Here is a 17,362-nt window from a genome sequence, read left to right as displayed (position 1 = left end):
CGGCACACGTACTGCTCGAAGATAAAATGGACGCTGAGTGGAGATGGAATTTTTCATCAATAATTGTTGGAATTTGTTCATCAAAACTACTCGAATGAGGAGCAAAACGAATGCACCGCTTGTTTTGAGTGCGGATGAGAAGAAGCTGGTGAAAGAAGCGTCGAAAACTTCCGAGTATCAGGACTCTCTCGATATTTTCATCACCGAAGCCTCGAGAATTGCTGACTTGATAAGGAAAGCTAAGCACTCTGTGGTACTGGGATTTCGACATCTGCCGGTATCGGGGACTACGGAGGGAAATCTGGCAAATGCACTGCGGAAGATAGGTGAGAAGGCTCAAATACAACTTTTTGGATACCAGTAATACATTGATAAACTCAACCACAATGTTTACAATGGATCGAGGGTGAATAGGGCATGGTATCAAAATTCCCCCACCCCACCTCCCCCACCCACTCCACTTAATGTTCACATATACAATGTGCACTTCTCTGATTTTCATGAGTGTTGTGTATTCATTTAGTGGAGACACACTCCTCAATTGCTGACCACTATTCTATCTTTATTCGTTGATCAAGTATCTTATAAGCTGGTAGAATAGTCTTACTAATAGAAACAGCACTTTCACATCACTCAGTAATATTACAGTAATATCACTAACACTAGTACAAGTACTTTTACTGTGTTCTCAATACAAAACTCCATATTACTCTGAAACAAAGCATTGGTCAATCTGAGTGACTCAAGAGGTTTTTCAGTTGGTGATTCTTTTTTATTCTCATGACTTCGATGTTTTACTCTGTAGTGATACTGTAATGTGAGGTCAGATGCTGATCATTACTCTTAGTGGATAAGGGGTTTATAGACTTCTTAGATTTTATGATTGGCCTGACAGGAAAGCCTTACAAAGAGGTGTTGCAGACTGAGATAAAAATTTCAGAAGTGTGCCTGTCAAAGGTGTTGAATTCTGGCCAATCAAAGGGAAATGTAAGGCTTTGTGAGGCACAGTAATGTATCAGTATCTTGACCAGAAGATGACTAGCAATTAACAAATGGTAAACACCACAGCATACACTATTGAGTTGTGGATGCATGCAGGAGGTTGCTTAGCACAAAAGAAGCGTAAGAGTCGCTCGAGGCGATAGCCGAGAGCGACTCTAGCTTCTTGAGTGCTTAACAAACCTCCCAAGTGCATCCATAACTCAATAGTGTACGCTGTGGTGTTTACCATTTGTTTTATAACATAACATTGATACATTGTAGCTAAAGAGTTCCCTTTAATTTAACAAATCTTAGGTGACCTGAAAAAACAAGCGCGCGCGGAAAAATAGTCTTTGCATTTGCTCACGTCACTAGCGTACACCCATGGGCAAATGGGGGACGCTAAATTGACCAATCAAAGCACGCGATTTACTTTGGTTGTGTTATAAAAGACATTGTCAAACAAAGGATAACACTGGGTTACCAGTGTATTCAACACAATGAATCTATAGCCACAACCTTCTCTACTGTATCAAGTGTGTTATTTCTCTGCAGCATTTCTTTTCCCACTTTAGTTTTCCTCTGTATACTTTTTCTACTTTGATAACCTACCTTACTGAAATCATAAGTTCTTTTTATTTTACTTTTTATAGGGAAAGCCACTAAACTGAAGTAGTAAATGAAGGCCATGATAACAAACCAGAAAACGAGATCTCCAAAGACTGTTATTGATAATGTTGACGAGGGGGACATACATGAGATGGGTGATAAAGATTGTGGTGTACCATATGAAGAATACAGTATGTCCAACAGACACTCATGAAGCTCTTTGCAAGTTGATTCAGTCAGGTTTCCTCAAGCACATTATCAGTCAGAGTGGAGATAGACTACATGGATACATGGACTGTCTGGAATTCCAGAGAGAAAGACCTGTCAGAGTTACATGGCAATGTCTTCATGGAAAAATGCGCAAAGTGTGACACTCATTACCAGAGACCATTTTACAGTATGTTCTTGAGGATCATGCAAGCTCATGTTTTGAAGAACTGAATGATTTAGGTACTAGGACTCTGAAGACAGCAAGACATGCTAAACTGTGTGATTTTTGTGATCTGGGTCAGAACTGGACACAAGTGCAAAAGAAAGGTGGGAATTTAGTGTTTGTCATCTGATGATATGAGTGCAGGGCTCGGCACTAACAGTAGTCCACTAGCCACAGACTATTAGAAATTCAGTTTTGTTTCCACTAGCCAGTTTAGCTAGTAAACAAACTGAAATTGTCATAACATCTAAGATGTCACTAGTCACTTGGCTAGTAAGTTGAAAAGTTGGTGTCGAGCCCTGGAGTGACGGAAAAAATTCCGATATTTCAACCTATGACTGAGAGCTTTTGCTCTAATTCTAATTACTCCCATGCTCATGTTCTTTTCACACTATGTACAGCTGTTATACACCATGATCAAATTCTTGGTTAATGTTGTGTATTCCGAATAAAGGCAAGGAACACAGTAAACCAGATCAAGATGGCGGTAAGAACTATTTTTTAATCTGAAAGAAGACCTCGTGTACAATACCAAATATGGAAAACAGGTCTCGTGATACTAGCTTCTACGTAGAACAGGGAACCCAAAAAATAGGGAAAATCTAACAGTTAATTCTATTTTCCCAAAATTTTGCTTATTAACAATTAATCAAGAAAGTGCATCCTTTTGGTTTTCTAGGCAAAAGATAGATGTGGACAAACTATGCCTCGCGAAGGATTTAACAGGGACACAGACGGGCTCCAGGGTCCTTGGAGACTGTGACAGACTCATGTCACTTGCGATGCAGCAATTAATGACCCAAGATGCCTTGCGAGATTGGGGAATGAAAGAAGTACCCGTATGAGCGAGTTCGATGGAAAGAGGGCAAAGAGCCGAGAGAGTGGAACGAAATAGCATGTAATGGTACTCAGTGAAATTATGAGCTTTTAATGTGTTTTTGGATGAATGTAATTTATTGCAGTTAAATATTTATTTTTAATGAAGTGAATCACAGTGTTAAGTCTTGCAGTGGTGAGGCAATTCAGTCATTCTTGCTAAAAGTCACATGATAGACATCCGTATTGAGATTATAAATTCCTTTATGATTCCAATCCACTGCGTTTACTTTACCACCCAAAATTTTCAGCTCCAGTAGAAAATAGATTGACCGCAGAAGTATTAAAACTGAAAGGAATTTAAAGCTAAACCAGAATTTTATTCAGCACTGCTTGCAACTCTTCCTACAGTTTGGCCCCATCCACAATGGATTCTTGGTACATTCACCGATTTTGGCCCACGCAGAACAGCGTTTGTCTGAATCTGTACATGCAGGTGCTGCGAAAAGAGAAAAAAAAAGGTCAAATCTGTTAGAAATACATGTTAAAAGGTAGAAGAATTCGAGCCAGTTCTCCAGAAATTCAGTAATAGAGAAAAAAAAGTAAAGTATGTTTTTCAGCCTTTTCCTCTCCATCGTTTATTGATATCGACTTGATCTCGGTGAAAAAATGTCGTTCAAAGATAGTTTCACTTACTCTTCGTATTCATTTAAGGACGAAGGATAATGGAGGAAAAACAAAACCTGACTTCAACTAAGTTAAATTTGGTATCAAGTGGTGTTGCTTGAGAAATTAAAACATGGTTCTCTTTACTCTTGTTGACTTATTTAGTTAATTTTTCTTTTATCTAAGCCGTAAATGATCGGTGGACGTAAGGAATTTTGCAAGCGCTAAGTCTACGATTTCAGCCAGCGTTGCCATCGTTTTCACAATTAAAACATGCACAAAAGTGACATTACTGAAGAGTTATTAATGCATGTGGGAATCTTTGGTCGCTCGTCTTTTCCCGCCCCTCAGGCAATTTGATTTTACCGTTGACTCCAGTAGAACACATTCTCTCAATTGTAACATCTACCCAAGTTTTTCTACCTCAAAATTTAATTCTACTGCAATCCCTTTTTCCCATTATTCTTCAGAAAAAGGTTCATTATTATGCTGCGAAATTTAGAATCCACCGCAAATACCTATGAAGCTGCGACAGAAGTTGACGTAATCAATATTCTAAAAGATAATTCTTATCCCTTTAAAGACGTTCACTAAACTTTGCGAGACCTCATTTAAAACCTCGTTATAACGTCAAATATACACTTACTGCAGATCTTGCAACTTTTTCGACAGTTAAACTTCATAAAAGCTGGATTCTTTTGACATTCACGAATTCTAGCCCAACCAGGGCACTGATCTTTGTATTTGCTGTTATCCTCACAGTTAGAGGGAGGTGGTGTTGTAGCACTGATTGCTGAAATAGATGTAAGCCATCGGGAATAGATTAGTATTGAATAAACCAAATACAACGGTTTGTAAAAAAAAAAAAAACAAATCAAAACAAAACGTTAAACAACAGTAACAAAAGTCTGACAAACAAGGCGAGTGAAACAACGTAATTTGGTTCTATCAACTAAGTTGAAATTGTGAATTGGCTAATGTAAAGAGTTAAAAAGCTGACGTTTCGAGCGTTAGCCCTCCGTCAGAGTGAGTAAAACGTTTCTTGATAACAACTGAAATTCTCCAATAGTGATCTTTGCAGTTTATGAACTAAAACGCCTCGACTGTTACTTTCTGATAAAAACAAAACAAAAAACGTAATACCCAAACAAAAAAAAAAAAACAAAAGTCGTAATTTTTTAAAAGGAGCGGTGGTATTCCAAGACTCAAATTTCAGTTTTGATCTACATAAAGTTCTCTTAATTTTTTTAAGACTTGAAACAGCTATATTATATCATGTTATTCTATGGCAGTTACCTTTGTCTGAAAAGTTCCTCCAGTTTTTATAATTATGCGGTTTTGAGGAATGTACATTGGGCGATATTTTCTGAGTTACCTACCTCCGCAAACGTTGCAACTCCTCTTACAGTTTTCTTTCATCCACTTCTTATTGGCTGAACATTCACCTTTGGCTGCCCAGATATGACAGGTGTAATAATCATCTTGACACTCTGATAGACAGCAAATCATTGAGTTACGTTAACCCTCTCCATCCTAACATCAGTGTGCATATTCTCCATACTTTTCTTTATATATTTCATATAGTGCTGACAAGGAGAATTCATTTAACAATCAAGAGCTTAAGTGTGTGATCATTCCTGTATTCTTCTAGCCGTATTGTTTAAATGCTAGCCTCTCTTAGGGGATTATATGTTTATGGTAGAGCTCAGTATTGCCTTTTCTGTAACGCAGTGGTGGTGAAGGAGTCGTCATAGTGACACCAATGCAATAAAAGGTAGCCGTAAAACGACCAAACAATTAAAACCCTTTAGGCGCAAAAATTGACAAATTTTAACCGATAGTCTTAGAAAAAAAAATAACCTCAAAACATTTTCTGGCGATCAAAATGGAATTATATTGACCACTTGCCGTAAAATGGCCACCATTTTAACCGTGAGCCATCACCCTAATGAGACCCTCTTTTTCAGTAAGTTTTAATAGATAACGAAACATCTGAAGAGCACTACTTACTGCATAGTCCAGGGTCGATGTACACATCATCGATGGCAATATCTGAGTATCCAGTCTGACCTACTGTGCCTTGAATGGTGAGCTGAGATTGTCATAGGATAATGTTGATAAGGTAGTTTTCGACGGAGCGTCCGAAAAGGAAACAAAACAAGACCCAAGTAATCCAAGCAACCAATCAGAGCAAACATTTACCTCGTCGTTAGCCAATGAGAACTCAAAGTGAGATAAGCAACATGCTTGAAGCGCGAGAAAATCCTAATGTACAAGTCGCGATTGGTTTTAGTTTTGCATCTGATTGGTTGAGAGGACATCGCAAGGTTTCTGGACCAATCACAGAGGAAAGTTTAGTCTCAGTCTATTTGTAAATTGAGGGAACTAATCTAAATTTCAGTACTAATACATGACGCTGTAGATCTCTACTAACTGGCTGGTGAGACCTGAAAACATCATACAGTTGTTAGAAGCTTCGCCGACGTGTTGAGCAAGGCGTTATTTGAATTCACCCAATGCATTGGTCGCAAAAACAGATTAATGTGCAAAAAAGGTTGGTTCTCAAATATTTCGGTTACCTGAGCTTACGTTCAACAAGCAATAAGATGCAAAATGATAAAACATGGCCTTAGGGTAAGAACACTGTCTATTTCATCCTAAGATTCAGCCCCTTCCCCCCCTGAACAATGATGGGTGCTTGTAAAACACTGCTTGAAGATATCGTAAAGGAATTAAACGGGGGGGGGGAGGGGAAATCTTGCCACAAACATCCTTACTTTATATGACAAGCCCATGGAAACATCAATATTTCCCATCCCTTTCTTCCAGCCTTTGCCTTGGTTACCATTCTTGTAGAAAATAAACCAACTTTTTCCGTTGGATAATTCCAGCTTGATGGCCAGACTACCCATCATACCACCGTACATGGTGTAGTAAAACTTAAGGCATTGTCCGCCTCTCCTCGCCGGGGTCCATGGGCTTACAAGGTCTGCTCTTTGTCCAGGGCGGGTTCGTGAAGATTCCATGTACAGATAGAATCCTACCATAACAACAAAAACATACAAGCAAGACGAGAACTGAATAACTGATTGTACTGTACGAAACGATGACCAATAAATAGCCAAGAAATATGATATTACTGAGTAACATGATCTTTGAGAATCGCCAAGCTTGAAATTTACCATCTTCATTCAGTTTAAACAATATTTAAGCTGAGGCATTACATATCGACATTCCTATCCTTGCTGTATGCAGGATGTTTTTCATCATGGACCAAGCCTACCACAAGTCTCCTAAATCTTAGTGATAGACTGTCCGAATTACATGTACCAACCGGATGGTCGAGGGTGTGACTCCTTTTGAGAGCACTCAGAGTTATTTTTTTCTCCAAGTATGCCGTTGTCATTCACTGAATAACACTGCATGTTACTGGGTTCCCTGTTTTTGTGTTTTCCCGCCCTTTTTGTCACATGACATCATCACATGACCTCAGTCGCTCATGAATGTTCTGTTTTTGTTATGTTTGGGGAGGCATATTCACTCGAGTAACGAGGTCCGATGAGCAGATAGAAAACCAATAAAGACGAATTTTGGTCATTAAAGTTTTGGTTGTTACACAGCATGTGCGTAATGCAAATGCAAATATGAATGTGTTAGAGAAGACTGACCATGAAAGCCGGAAAACTGAGGTTATAGAAATACAGAAAAAATCAAGGACAAAAACAGCCCTGGTTTTAACATGATTTTAAGCGCTCCCTGGCTTGCACAGTCCTTTTTTTTTTTTTTTGCAACAGAATACAATAAAGATTGAAATATATTTTTTTGGTTCAACAAAACTGAACCGCTATTAATTATTACGAATGGTAGATTACTCTGCCAAGTTTTACTACTAAAGCACTTTATTGACTATGGTTGAAATAGGGTATAAAGATAACCTTTCCCGCTTGTATGATCCTTTGCAGGACCTGTGTTCATCGTTTGGGTGAAGCCTCGATGAAAATTCCAGTTGAGATGGTCATTGTTGGAATTCTTCCACATCCCAAGACGTGCATTTTCAAAATCAACATCGTCGTTGTCTGGAAAAGGTAAAGACGGGAAATGGTACAAGTCTGACTGAAAATGACAAAAATGAGTTTATTTCTTTTTCGTTTTTCTTTACGTTTTATTTGGCCTTGTTTATGTTTCTTTATTTGTTTTTGAGTAAAAAATAACATGTAAATCACACGCATATCTAAGCATATCAACTGGTATATGTACCATCTTCCGTGACACTTCATCTTTTATATTGTTCAGTAGTGAGTGATGAAATACCAAAACATTCACAGGGTAAAGGTATTATGCGGTGTGATGCTTTTATGTAGTTATCATAAGCCATCCCGGTACATAAGCAGGTTTTATCATGCGAGGTTCGTCGACTGTTGTTGTCAATTTTTGGCGTGGAAAGTGTGTAATGGATCGTCTCTGTAACTGAATTCCCAAGGGATGACCCGCGCCATTTGAAAACTCTTTTCAAATGAACATCATAGAGCAAAATACACGACGTGACGTAGACTATAATGTGCTCACAGTTTTCCCCAAGACATGTTCACTACTCGGAAAAGATGAAGTCGGCAAACAAATATCCGAGGATTAGGAGGGGGGGGGGATGGGGAGGGAGGGGTATCAATTTATCTGCCATGTCGAACTTCCCAGTGAAAGACTTTGGAATACGGTCGTATGTGATATAGTATATAGTTGAGACATGAAATGTTCCACACAGCATACTTTTACTTCTCAATCAACATAGGGCTAGTAACTTTAAGAGGCTCAGTTATAAAGATTTCAGCATGTAAAATGGGTCGCAAACATCATAATCTAGTAAATAATTTTCCATTTCCATTTTTTTTTCAATGTTAAACTATTGAAAGCTGAGCAGTGTATATCATTTCTCACTTACCCAGAAGACATCTCTTCAAAATACACATTTCGTGCCCATTCCCATCACCTTGGCAATTTTTTCCCCCATGTGCGGGAGAGGGATTGTCACACCTTCGAAATCGTCTTCTAACACCATCGTTGCAGGTTTTGCTGCAACTTCCCCAATCTGACCAGCGACCCCAATGTCCATCAACAGGGGCTGTAAAGATTTTGTACCATCAGACATCGTATCTGAACTTTCATATAGAGCAATGTAGATGACCAATTGGCGTTGAGGTGGCGGAGTGGCGAGGCAGAGGGAGTTATGCGAAGGACTGCTATGCACCGCGTGTAATTCAGCCCTAAAGAGAGCCTGAGTGCACACTTAACTCCAAACATATAATTCAAGAGAATCTGTATAATTTTAGAGAAACACTGATTTGTGTGGCTATTAAAAACGCACTTCAAAATACAAAATTTAGTTATAAATCGGCGATTATTGCTATGACACAGGTAAATCATCGCACTAAACCTATGCCACCCGACCAAAATGTCGTTTAACCTCTTTCATAAATGGTAGGCCCCATTTTTGTTCTGTTCTAGTAGAAAGCTACGAACATCCCATAGCAAATACTAAAATGTAATTGGCTATACTACTCGCTGTCTATTCCGTGATAGACAGTTCACTCATATTAATCGAGGGCAGGAGCCCATCAAACATGGGCTTCTGTCGAGGGCAAATAAAATGATTGTTTTAATGTAAAGCTATTAGTCGTTCAAAACTTAACAAGAAGACAAGCTCATGTTTTCATTTCATTTTGCTAGAGACTTCAAAATTTCATGGAAGAGGTCAAAGAAAAACTAATCGTCCATCGTACCTTTTGCGTTCACTTACTTGTACTGGCCCCTGAGGGGGGCTCTTATGATTAAAAAAGCCTTGACTCCAACGGATCGGGGAGAGAATACGGAAGACAACCAGAACCAGAATTCATGAAAAAATGATCGGTATCTTAGAACCTGAATGTCGTCCTAAATAGTATTGTATGAGAATTTTTCGTCGTCTCTCTGTCTGGATAAACCAATATCCAATCCCAAACACACTGAAGTAGTCTACCCGCCATTTTGCTAACCTGGACATGTAGACGACGGGCATTTTTCTCTTTGGATGTCAATTCCGTACGCATTCACATTTCCACCACAAGACTTGATGTTGCCTGAATGGTAACAGTATCTCTCGCGGGTACGATAACATTTTTCATCACATGGAGTCCATCCAGACCAAGAGGCCCAGCCATACGATGTAGCTGACAAAGGAAAATTCAAAGCTTATCTCACTAAAAAAAAAGGGCACAATCTTCAACAGCATTTGAAGCCTAGATTGGAGCCCCTACTGACTAAGGCATACTTAGCTCTAAAACCGACGTTAGCCTCTGAGGTGGGCAAATAACAGATGAGTCATTATTATCGCATGGGTGGGGGGGGGGGGGATGGGAGGGGGGCAGCTTGTTGCGCGCCAATAGAACATAAAGGGGGAATATAGAAAAACTGTCAATTATGGGGGATTGTATGAATATGACCGAGCTTAATGGTATTCAGGGGGGGAAGTAGTGAGGTCAGGAGGAAGACTATCGAAAAATGACCACCAATGATTGGGGATGACTAGAATACTACAAAGTTGGGGATGAAAATAATACTACAAAGCCTATGGTGAGAGGAATCAGATAAATTTTGTCGTAACAAAAAGCCAATTTGTCAACCCCACCCCCCTTCCTCTCCAAGCAGGCGATAGATAATGACCGTTCCCTTCACTGATTCTTTCAAAAATACAATATCAAATAATGCGTACTCACTTGCTCTGCAGTCATAGAGAGCATTTATTTCGAAAATATCTCTTGAGCTGAGCTTTTTGGATGGTGTGCCAAATTCCATATTTTCATTCCCAGTAGCCACAATAGTTGGCTCTCCGTTTTTGGTAAACGCAAGACGATCATAGTGCATGATCGACTGATAGTCGTACGACACACCCAGATGATCGATCGTTCTCCAGCTGTATTTATCAAACTGGTCCGAGTATCCTTGAAATGAAAAAAAAAAAATTAATCATGATTGTTTTCCTCGCTATACGATTCACCTTTATCGAAGTATCAGTCGACGCTTTAGTTACAACAATTTAATTTCCTTCGTCGATAATTACTTCGAAACCTAGAAATATTTACAAAGGCATGAGCAAACGTAATATGAGACTAAACGAAATAAACACAAGCAGTAAGATGCCTGATGGCTGACACTTACCCGGTGGCTCAAGAGAGTCACGAAAAGACGAGACTGGTAAAGGTAAGGTGAAGTCTGTTTACGAGCATAGTGGCCCATTAGGCCGGTGCTTAACTCCGGTTTCTGTAGCATGAAGCGACTAGGAGTATTTCTGCTCCCCCCTGGATGGGATGCTAGTCCATCCCAGGGTTACCCCTCAGCATTAATTTTGCCGGTACCCATTCTATACACCTCGGTGAAGAGAGGCACTGTGAGAGTAAAGTGTCTTGCCTAAGAACACAACACAATGTCCCCGGCCGGGGCTCGAACCCGGACCACTCGATTCGGAGTCGAGCGCACCAACCATGAGGCCACCGCGCCTCCACAAAGACGAGACTACAGCTCAAAATCCACGGCAGCTGTCACAAGGACACTGATTGCGAAAAACTGATATAATCATCATTATACGTAAACTGCAATGATTCATGCAGTGTATCTAAGCACGCGCGGGCTCAACATAACGTACGTTCTTTCGTGAACAAAACAATGATATTGGAGAAGAGTTTTCTCTAATAAAATAATGTGCAACAAAGGAAACGCTGAGACAGCATGAGAATACTAATGCAGAAGAGGATGCTTTACCAACTAAACCGCTGGGAATTTCCTTTGGCAATCAATACTAAATACTATTTGAAAGGTATCCTGAATGCTGCTGCCCTGTGGGGATTCAGGGGAAGGAAGATGGTGGAACGCGGTAGGTATATACTCGAAGGAAGACCCATATTACGTGATGTTTCCTTTGCCGCCATCCAGCAACAAATTTTAGTACGTTTAATCAGCTGATTTCTTCTTTGCAAAGTTATGAAAAGGAAAATGAGAAAAAAAAAAAAAGGAGCATTTATTTGCGGTGGCGAAATGCAAAAGGTTCTTACCTCTTAGGATGTTCTCCCAGTTTATTTTCACATATTTATCTCTGTCCGACCGTGATTGCTCATGGAAGAAACCTATTGCAAAACGGGATATGTTGGCAAAACTCTCTTATAGTTATTGGGATGTGCATGGTATTTGGCCCCAGGCAAGGTTTTGGTGGAATGACATTTTGTTTCATTTTGATTTACACATGCACCCAATAAATGCGTGCACTTGATAACTTAGGAAATATGCTTTTGTTGAGTAATTTTAAGAGCAGATATTTCGTAAAGCTGATCTGTTGTTATCCTATATGAAAAACTTCGTCTCCACCTTCACTTCAGCTTAAACTAGCCGAAACCTTACCACAAAAGTTGCTGCTAGGGTACCCCACCTCACCTTTCTTTATATTGCTTGGAAAGGGTAACAGTTGGCAGGGGAAGTAAGGGCTAAAAAAATTATGGGTTTATAAAATTCGTCTCATAATAGCCATGAAGTGTAAGCCGCTGGAAACATCTCACCTATGGCATGCATTATCTCGTGAATTATGGTTCCCACGAATTCACATCCCCTTGCGAGGGAGATGACTTGTTTACCCGGGGAAGCGTATCTCTTTCCCACCTTGGATGAGCATCTAAATAAAAGAGAAAGACGATAACACTGAAACTTTTTCCTTTGCATCCTCAAACCTCTGATCAACCATACAGTCATCACTTACTAAAAGTTTGAGACTCGTGGCCACCAGCCTTATTAAAAACAATAGAGTCAACCAGAAAGACCCGATGATTTTACGCTTGATGAAAAGAACTCTCGGGTTTAACGTTTCATTTGTTTTTCATTATCAGTGAGCAGTGGCTTTGTTAGGATTTTCCATATTGGGAGAGTCGTATACAGATTCTTAGGACCTACGCGGTTTTTCACGACCTAAATTATATGGTTTGCATGATTTAAAAAAAAAAAAAAAGACAAAACAAAAAGAGGGAAGGGGGAGGGGTCAGGAATACTTCAGGATCCCCCCAGCTATGCTCCTTTTATCGTTCAATCAATCAATCCCGTCTCTTGCATCTTTCAATCAGTTAATTTGGTGAGGCAGGGAACGTTAAAGAACCCACATCACAAGATTACTGTGAGGTGGTCTGGCCTGTTTACTGGGAATTGGTGGGAGGGGGCACCTGTAAAATTTCCCCTCTGTTGATTGTAAACTGCCACTAGCAGTCTGGAAAAAATCCCCCCCCACAGTGTTGTAAAGCGCATTAGATCATTACATGGTAAATGCGCTATAGAAATTGATAAAATTATTATTATTGTTATCATTATTATTATCATTATCTTAAGATAACCTGGGAAAAGATTTTCATCGAGTTAGTCTATTTTTGAAAATCAATGATGCGATGATTGTGGTCAACTAATTGGTATAAGCCGTTCAAAATGAGCGTTATGTGTTACCTACCCATCTGGATTGCTAAATTCAATGTAGTTTTTATGATAACCACTGATGTAATTTACAAATCGTAAACATGTCGTTCTGTGAAACTCGTTAATGGCCTGACGGATGTTTGAAGTTATATGACCTAAAAAAAAACGAAAACAATAATAGATAAGCGGTGCAATTCTCAAAGGCTAATATCTGGTTACTGATTAGATTTCAAAAACATTTCCTCTAAAACAAAGATATCACGGATGCCGCCATTAATACACCCGGTAACCTTCTTGGAGTACGTTTCGCTTCAGTTTTTGTTTTGTTTTGCTTTTTGTTCGTTTATTTGTTTGTTGTATCCATTAAAAAACAAAACAAAGCAAAAACAAAGCTAAAAAGTACATTTTCATTTGCATTAATTTATCTTTAAGGGTTTTTCCAGCTGGAATGGGTAAATATTCGATCTCGTGGGAACTGGTATCACGACCTCAGAAATTGGAAATGCGTGCATCAGTACACTGTTTCAATTAGCTCGTTGATCGTTGATACACATCCAATTAGCAGCAGATTGGAAACGTCATCAATCTTGTCAGCAAACTCAGTCAGCCTGCATTTGCGTCAGAAATGTCATGTAAACTTCCGTGATCGAAACGGAGGGTTGCACGCCAATCAAATAGGTTTTCCTAGGCCCCTTAATAAGTTCTACTTGTCAGTCTCAACGTTCGCACGAAAAATTATGGTTGTTCCGTTCATTTCGTCGAGTATATGTTTAGATGATGACTACTTCCTTTGAAAGGGAAAGGAAACTGTTTTTTTTTTCTTCTTTTGTTTTGTTTTGTTTTGTTTTTTTTTTTCACGCAATGAAAAAGTGTCAAACACTTGTGAAAGATCAATGATGAGAGCTGGCTTTTATAACTCCCCTCGCCTTATTAAAAAAAAAAAAAAGGAGAAAGAAACCGTAAGATTCTTCCCCAAAAACCTCAGACTTCCCCCCTCCCTCCCTAATAAATAATAACTGGTCCCCTAGCTACATTTCCTGAATGCAAACATACTCATGTGCGAAGCGATCCGATAAGGTATGATGCGACTGGTCCACAGCCTTTTACGACCTCTTAATGCATTTCTTGACCTGTCTCCATTTAGAATGTATTCTTTCAACTCGGGATCCAGCTGAATATCACCTTGGTAGAATTGGGAAATGTTTCCTGGTGGGGTTTAAAAAGGTGTTTTGTTACTCATTAAAATTTACAGAGTTGTTTCGAATAAGTATATGTATGATATTGGTTTGGAATTCAATTTGCGGGCTTACTAGGTGATATGTGGAAAAACAAACACACAAACAGAAATTAAAAGAAACATAGATTAAAACAAGCGATATAAAAGAGTAAGTAAGCTATGGTGCATGGGGTAATTACATTATAAAACGAAATGGAAAAGGTAATGGGATCTTCTCCATAACAAAAAGGTCAAGGGATCCCCAACATCCTTGTGTTCCAAAGCAAATGTGTGAGTTACTTAAAAAAATTCTTGTCTAGTTTCTCGTTAATGCAAAAAAACAATTCCGTGAGCTTTCTGCGGATGTGTGACATTTAAACTTTGAAGAGATATGAAAGATAAACTTCTTGGCCTGGCAAGTACCATTGTTGGTTTCCTCGATTCTGTGAAACACGGTTCCTCCTGACTGAGCTCCTATGCTCGCCGTTTCTCTCTTCTTCCTGAGATGCGCCATGTTGACAGCTAAGATGCGACCATGTACAGTTTCATATTCTGAAATCAAAACAAAGCAAGATGTAGCAGTTTTCCCAGGCAGATCGCGATCGATAGTTTCTGCTGAGCTTTTGAGATTATAGTTGTGATGTTCGGGTTTCCTGCAGTGTGCATGTAAGTCAGAATCACCGTCTTGGACAACAGTCTTTTGCCAAGAGCGTAAAAGCACGCGTATTTTTCGGATGAGTTTTTTCACTCACCCGACAATTTCAACGTTACATAAGGTGCTGTTCTCTCTATATAAATTCATCATAAATTAATGTGAAATATGGGCGTCGAGCGTGTGTTCAGTTTTCAAAAGTTTCCCAGGAAATGTTGGCTATGATTGGCGTTTGTTTGGTGCGACCCGTTCATCAGAGTTGCCAAATATTATTGATACTTGTAAAACGGGGACGAAGAAAAAGGAAAAACCTATGAAAAGTTACGAAAAACTATGTAAATGACGACCGCTTTCATTGATTACTTGTAGATCTGAACCGTGTGTGTGAGCTACCCGAAGAACCGATTCAGCACAGAGTTTTTTTCTTAATGGTAGACTTTGATAAGTTGTTTTGTTATCTCTTTTGCTTCAAATTATAATGTTTTGATTACTCAAATCTAGTTTAAGCCCCGAAAAAAACTGTTCTGTATTTTCTTCTAGCCGCAGCATGGTCCATTTTTGAAGGTGCTGGATAATTTGGCAAAGAATCAGTTCCTGCGCGTGCGTGCAACCCACCTCTGTTAGCAATTTCATCAATATCAGTGCTTATAGCGTGTTCTCTCTCCCGTTCGTCTGAAAAGGAATTTGTTAGGTACAATGAAATTCGAAAAGAATGCTTAATTATGATTTATGTCTCATCGAGAAATTTTTCAGAACTGCGCCCATGTTTACCTTGATCTAATCCTCAAACTACAGATATCTCGTATTGAAACAGTTAAGAATAGCCCAAGGAAGTACTTATTCAATCACTGATCTTTTGTCAAGTAAGGTATCGAACATCTAGCGCAACAAAATTAAGAAGGGCCCTACAAATATTGATGGTCATATCTAGGGTATTTCGTAATTAATAGTGATAAAATCTTGTTGTTTTCAACTTTACACGTAACATGAAGAGCGGAAATTAAATGTTATCAATGATCTGATGACAACAGCCTGTGGAATGTGTTGATAGGGCCTACGCAAAGGGAATAGTTTCACGAGCAATTGTTATGGCCAGCGACATGCAAGGACAAAACAAAACATTTTGATAATTTTAACCAGGCTGAGCAATAACAGTCGCCCAACTTCAAAACCCTACTGCTTCATTGAAGATAAACGTGAAAAGCTATGGCATGTATAAAGAACGATATTATACGTAGCTGACAGAAGAATTTGTTAAATAATTTTGCAAGTCCTCTTGGAAAACAGTACATTTTCCGTGTACACTTCAAGGCACGAGAGCACATATATATATCAACCTGGCTTTAGCTTGCCATAAAAAACAAGAATCTTTCCTTAATCTTTCTGTCACGGTTTCCCTAGAACATGAATAGAAAATTTCCAACTTACTCGTGTCTAGAGGCGGAACAGTATCTCTGTTATTGACAGGTTTTGAAAAGCACTGAGAAAAGTAAAGGACGAAAATGAGGAATAAGCACAACGCTGAGGACGCCATAGTTCTTCAATAATCTCATGCGACTACGTAATACTGACTCAGAATGTGCTCTCGTGGGAAGTGACTCATCGGTACGTCTGTGCTACGTCTTTGTACGATCTATTGTTTCGCTGACAGCTGTTAAAATCTTAAAGGCTCTCCATTTACATTGCGGGTAAAATGAGTTGAAAGAAGAGGATTTTCTTTGAGGAAAATATGAAGCAAAAGAATCGCCTCCTCAGATTTTCTTCTCATACCTCCCTTCTGTTCTATCATGCCGCGAAAGAAGGCAGTTGATTTTGTTTCAATGAGTATCGTAAACTCACAATTAATTTAGCCTAATTAATAAGAAGTATAAAGCTTTGCGTTTAAAAAAGGAATCATGGAATAAAGCTGTCTGCTTTTGTTTGCTTTCCTTGTAAACTGTAAGCAGTCTTGGTGTTTATCTTTGCGATAGTGAGTGAAAATGTTTGACAGCACATTCTTAAATAAATGAATAGAAAATTAGAAAAACAAATTTTTAGTCATCTTTACGTTATATTATTTTGTTCGATAATGGTCCTTTGTAAATGAAGCTTGACAGATCTTGTATGGACACGTTAGATTCTGAAAGTAAAATTTACTTAACAAGAACAGTGACTTGAAATGCAAAAGGGCATTTCCTGTGAGTTGCAATAAGGGCATTTCCGGTGAGTTGCAATAAGGGCATTTCCGGTGAGTTGCAACAAGGGCATTTCCGGTGAGTTGCAATAAGGGCATTTCCGGTGAGTTGCAATCAGGGCATTTCCGGTGAGTTGCAATAAGGGCATTTCCGGTGAGTTGCAATAAGGGCATTTCCGGTGAGTTGCAATAAGGGCATTTCCGGTTAGTTGCAATAAGGGCATTTCCGGTGAATTGCAATAAGGGCATTTCCGGTGAGTTTGCAGGTCCTCCTGGAAAACAGTATATTTTCCATGTACACTTCAAGGCCGTAAAAATATCAACCTTCTTAAAAGCTCGCATCGC

General features: G+C 39.1%; 1 protein-coding gene and 1 long non-coding RNA gene across 2 annotated transcripts; one reads left to right on the top strand and one right to left on the bottom strand.

Annotated features, from left to right (window-relative positions):
• Positions 1 to 2,930: 2,930 nt before the first annotated feature.
• LOC148739668 (uncharacterized) lies at positions 2,931 to 16,395 on the bottom strand. The gene is made up of 16 exons (XM_088750034.1): positions 16,273 to 16,395; positions 15,460 to 15,516; positions 14,616 to 14,744; positions 14,030 to 14,182; positions 13,011 to 13,131; positions 12,082 to 12,194; positions 11,584 to 11,655; positions 10,252 to 10,476; positions 9,532 to 9,705; positions 8,442 to 8,621; positions 7,441 to 7,581; positions 6,283 to 6,545; positions 5,516 to 5,597; positions 4,885 to 4,995; positions 4,152 to 4,298; positions 2,931 to 3,338 (listed from the first exon to the last, which is right to left on the bottom strand). Exons 1-16 carry the CDS (start codon positions 16,376 to 16,378, stop codon positions 3,223 to 3,225), a joined length of 2,190 nt encoding a protein of 729 aa, XP_088606160.1. The 5' UTR covers positions 16,379 to 16,395; the 3' UTR covers positions 2,931 to 3,222.
• On the top strand, positions 4,643 to 7,840 carry LOC148739669 (uncharacterized). The gene is made up of 2 exons (XR_015996963.1): positions 4,643 to 6,059; positions 7,468 to 7,840. It is a non-coding gene; the product is annotated as an uncharacterized LOC148739669 (long non-coding RNA).
• Positions 16,396 to 17,362: the final 967 nt, after the last annotated feature.

Source organism: Stylophora pistillata, chromosome 2, assembly GCF_964205215.1.
Source record: "Stylophora pistillata chromosome 2, jaStyPist1.2, whole genome shotgun sequence".
Taxonomy (NCBI): Eukaryota; Metazoa; Cnidaria; class Anthozoa; order Scleractinia; family Pocilloporidae; genus Stylophora; species Stylophora pistillata.
Note: the sequence above shows the minus strand (reverse complement) of the source record. Positions and strands in the feature narration are given on the sequence as shown.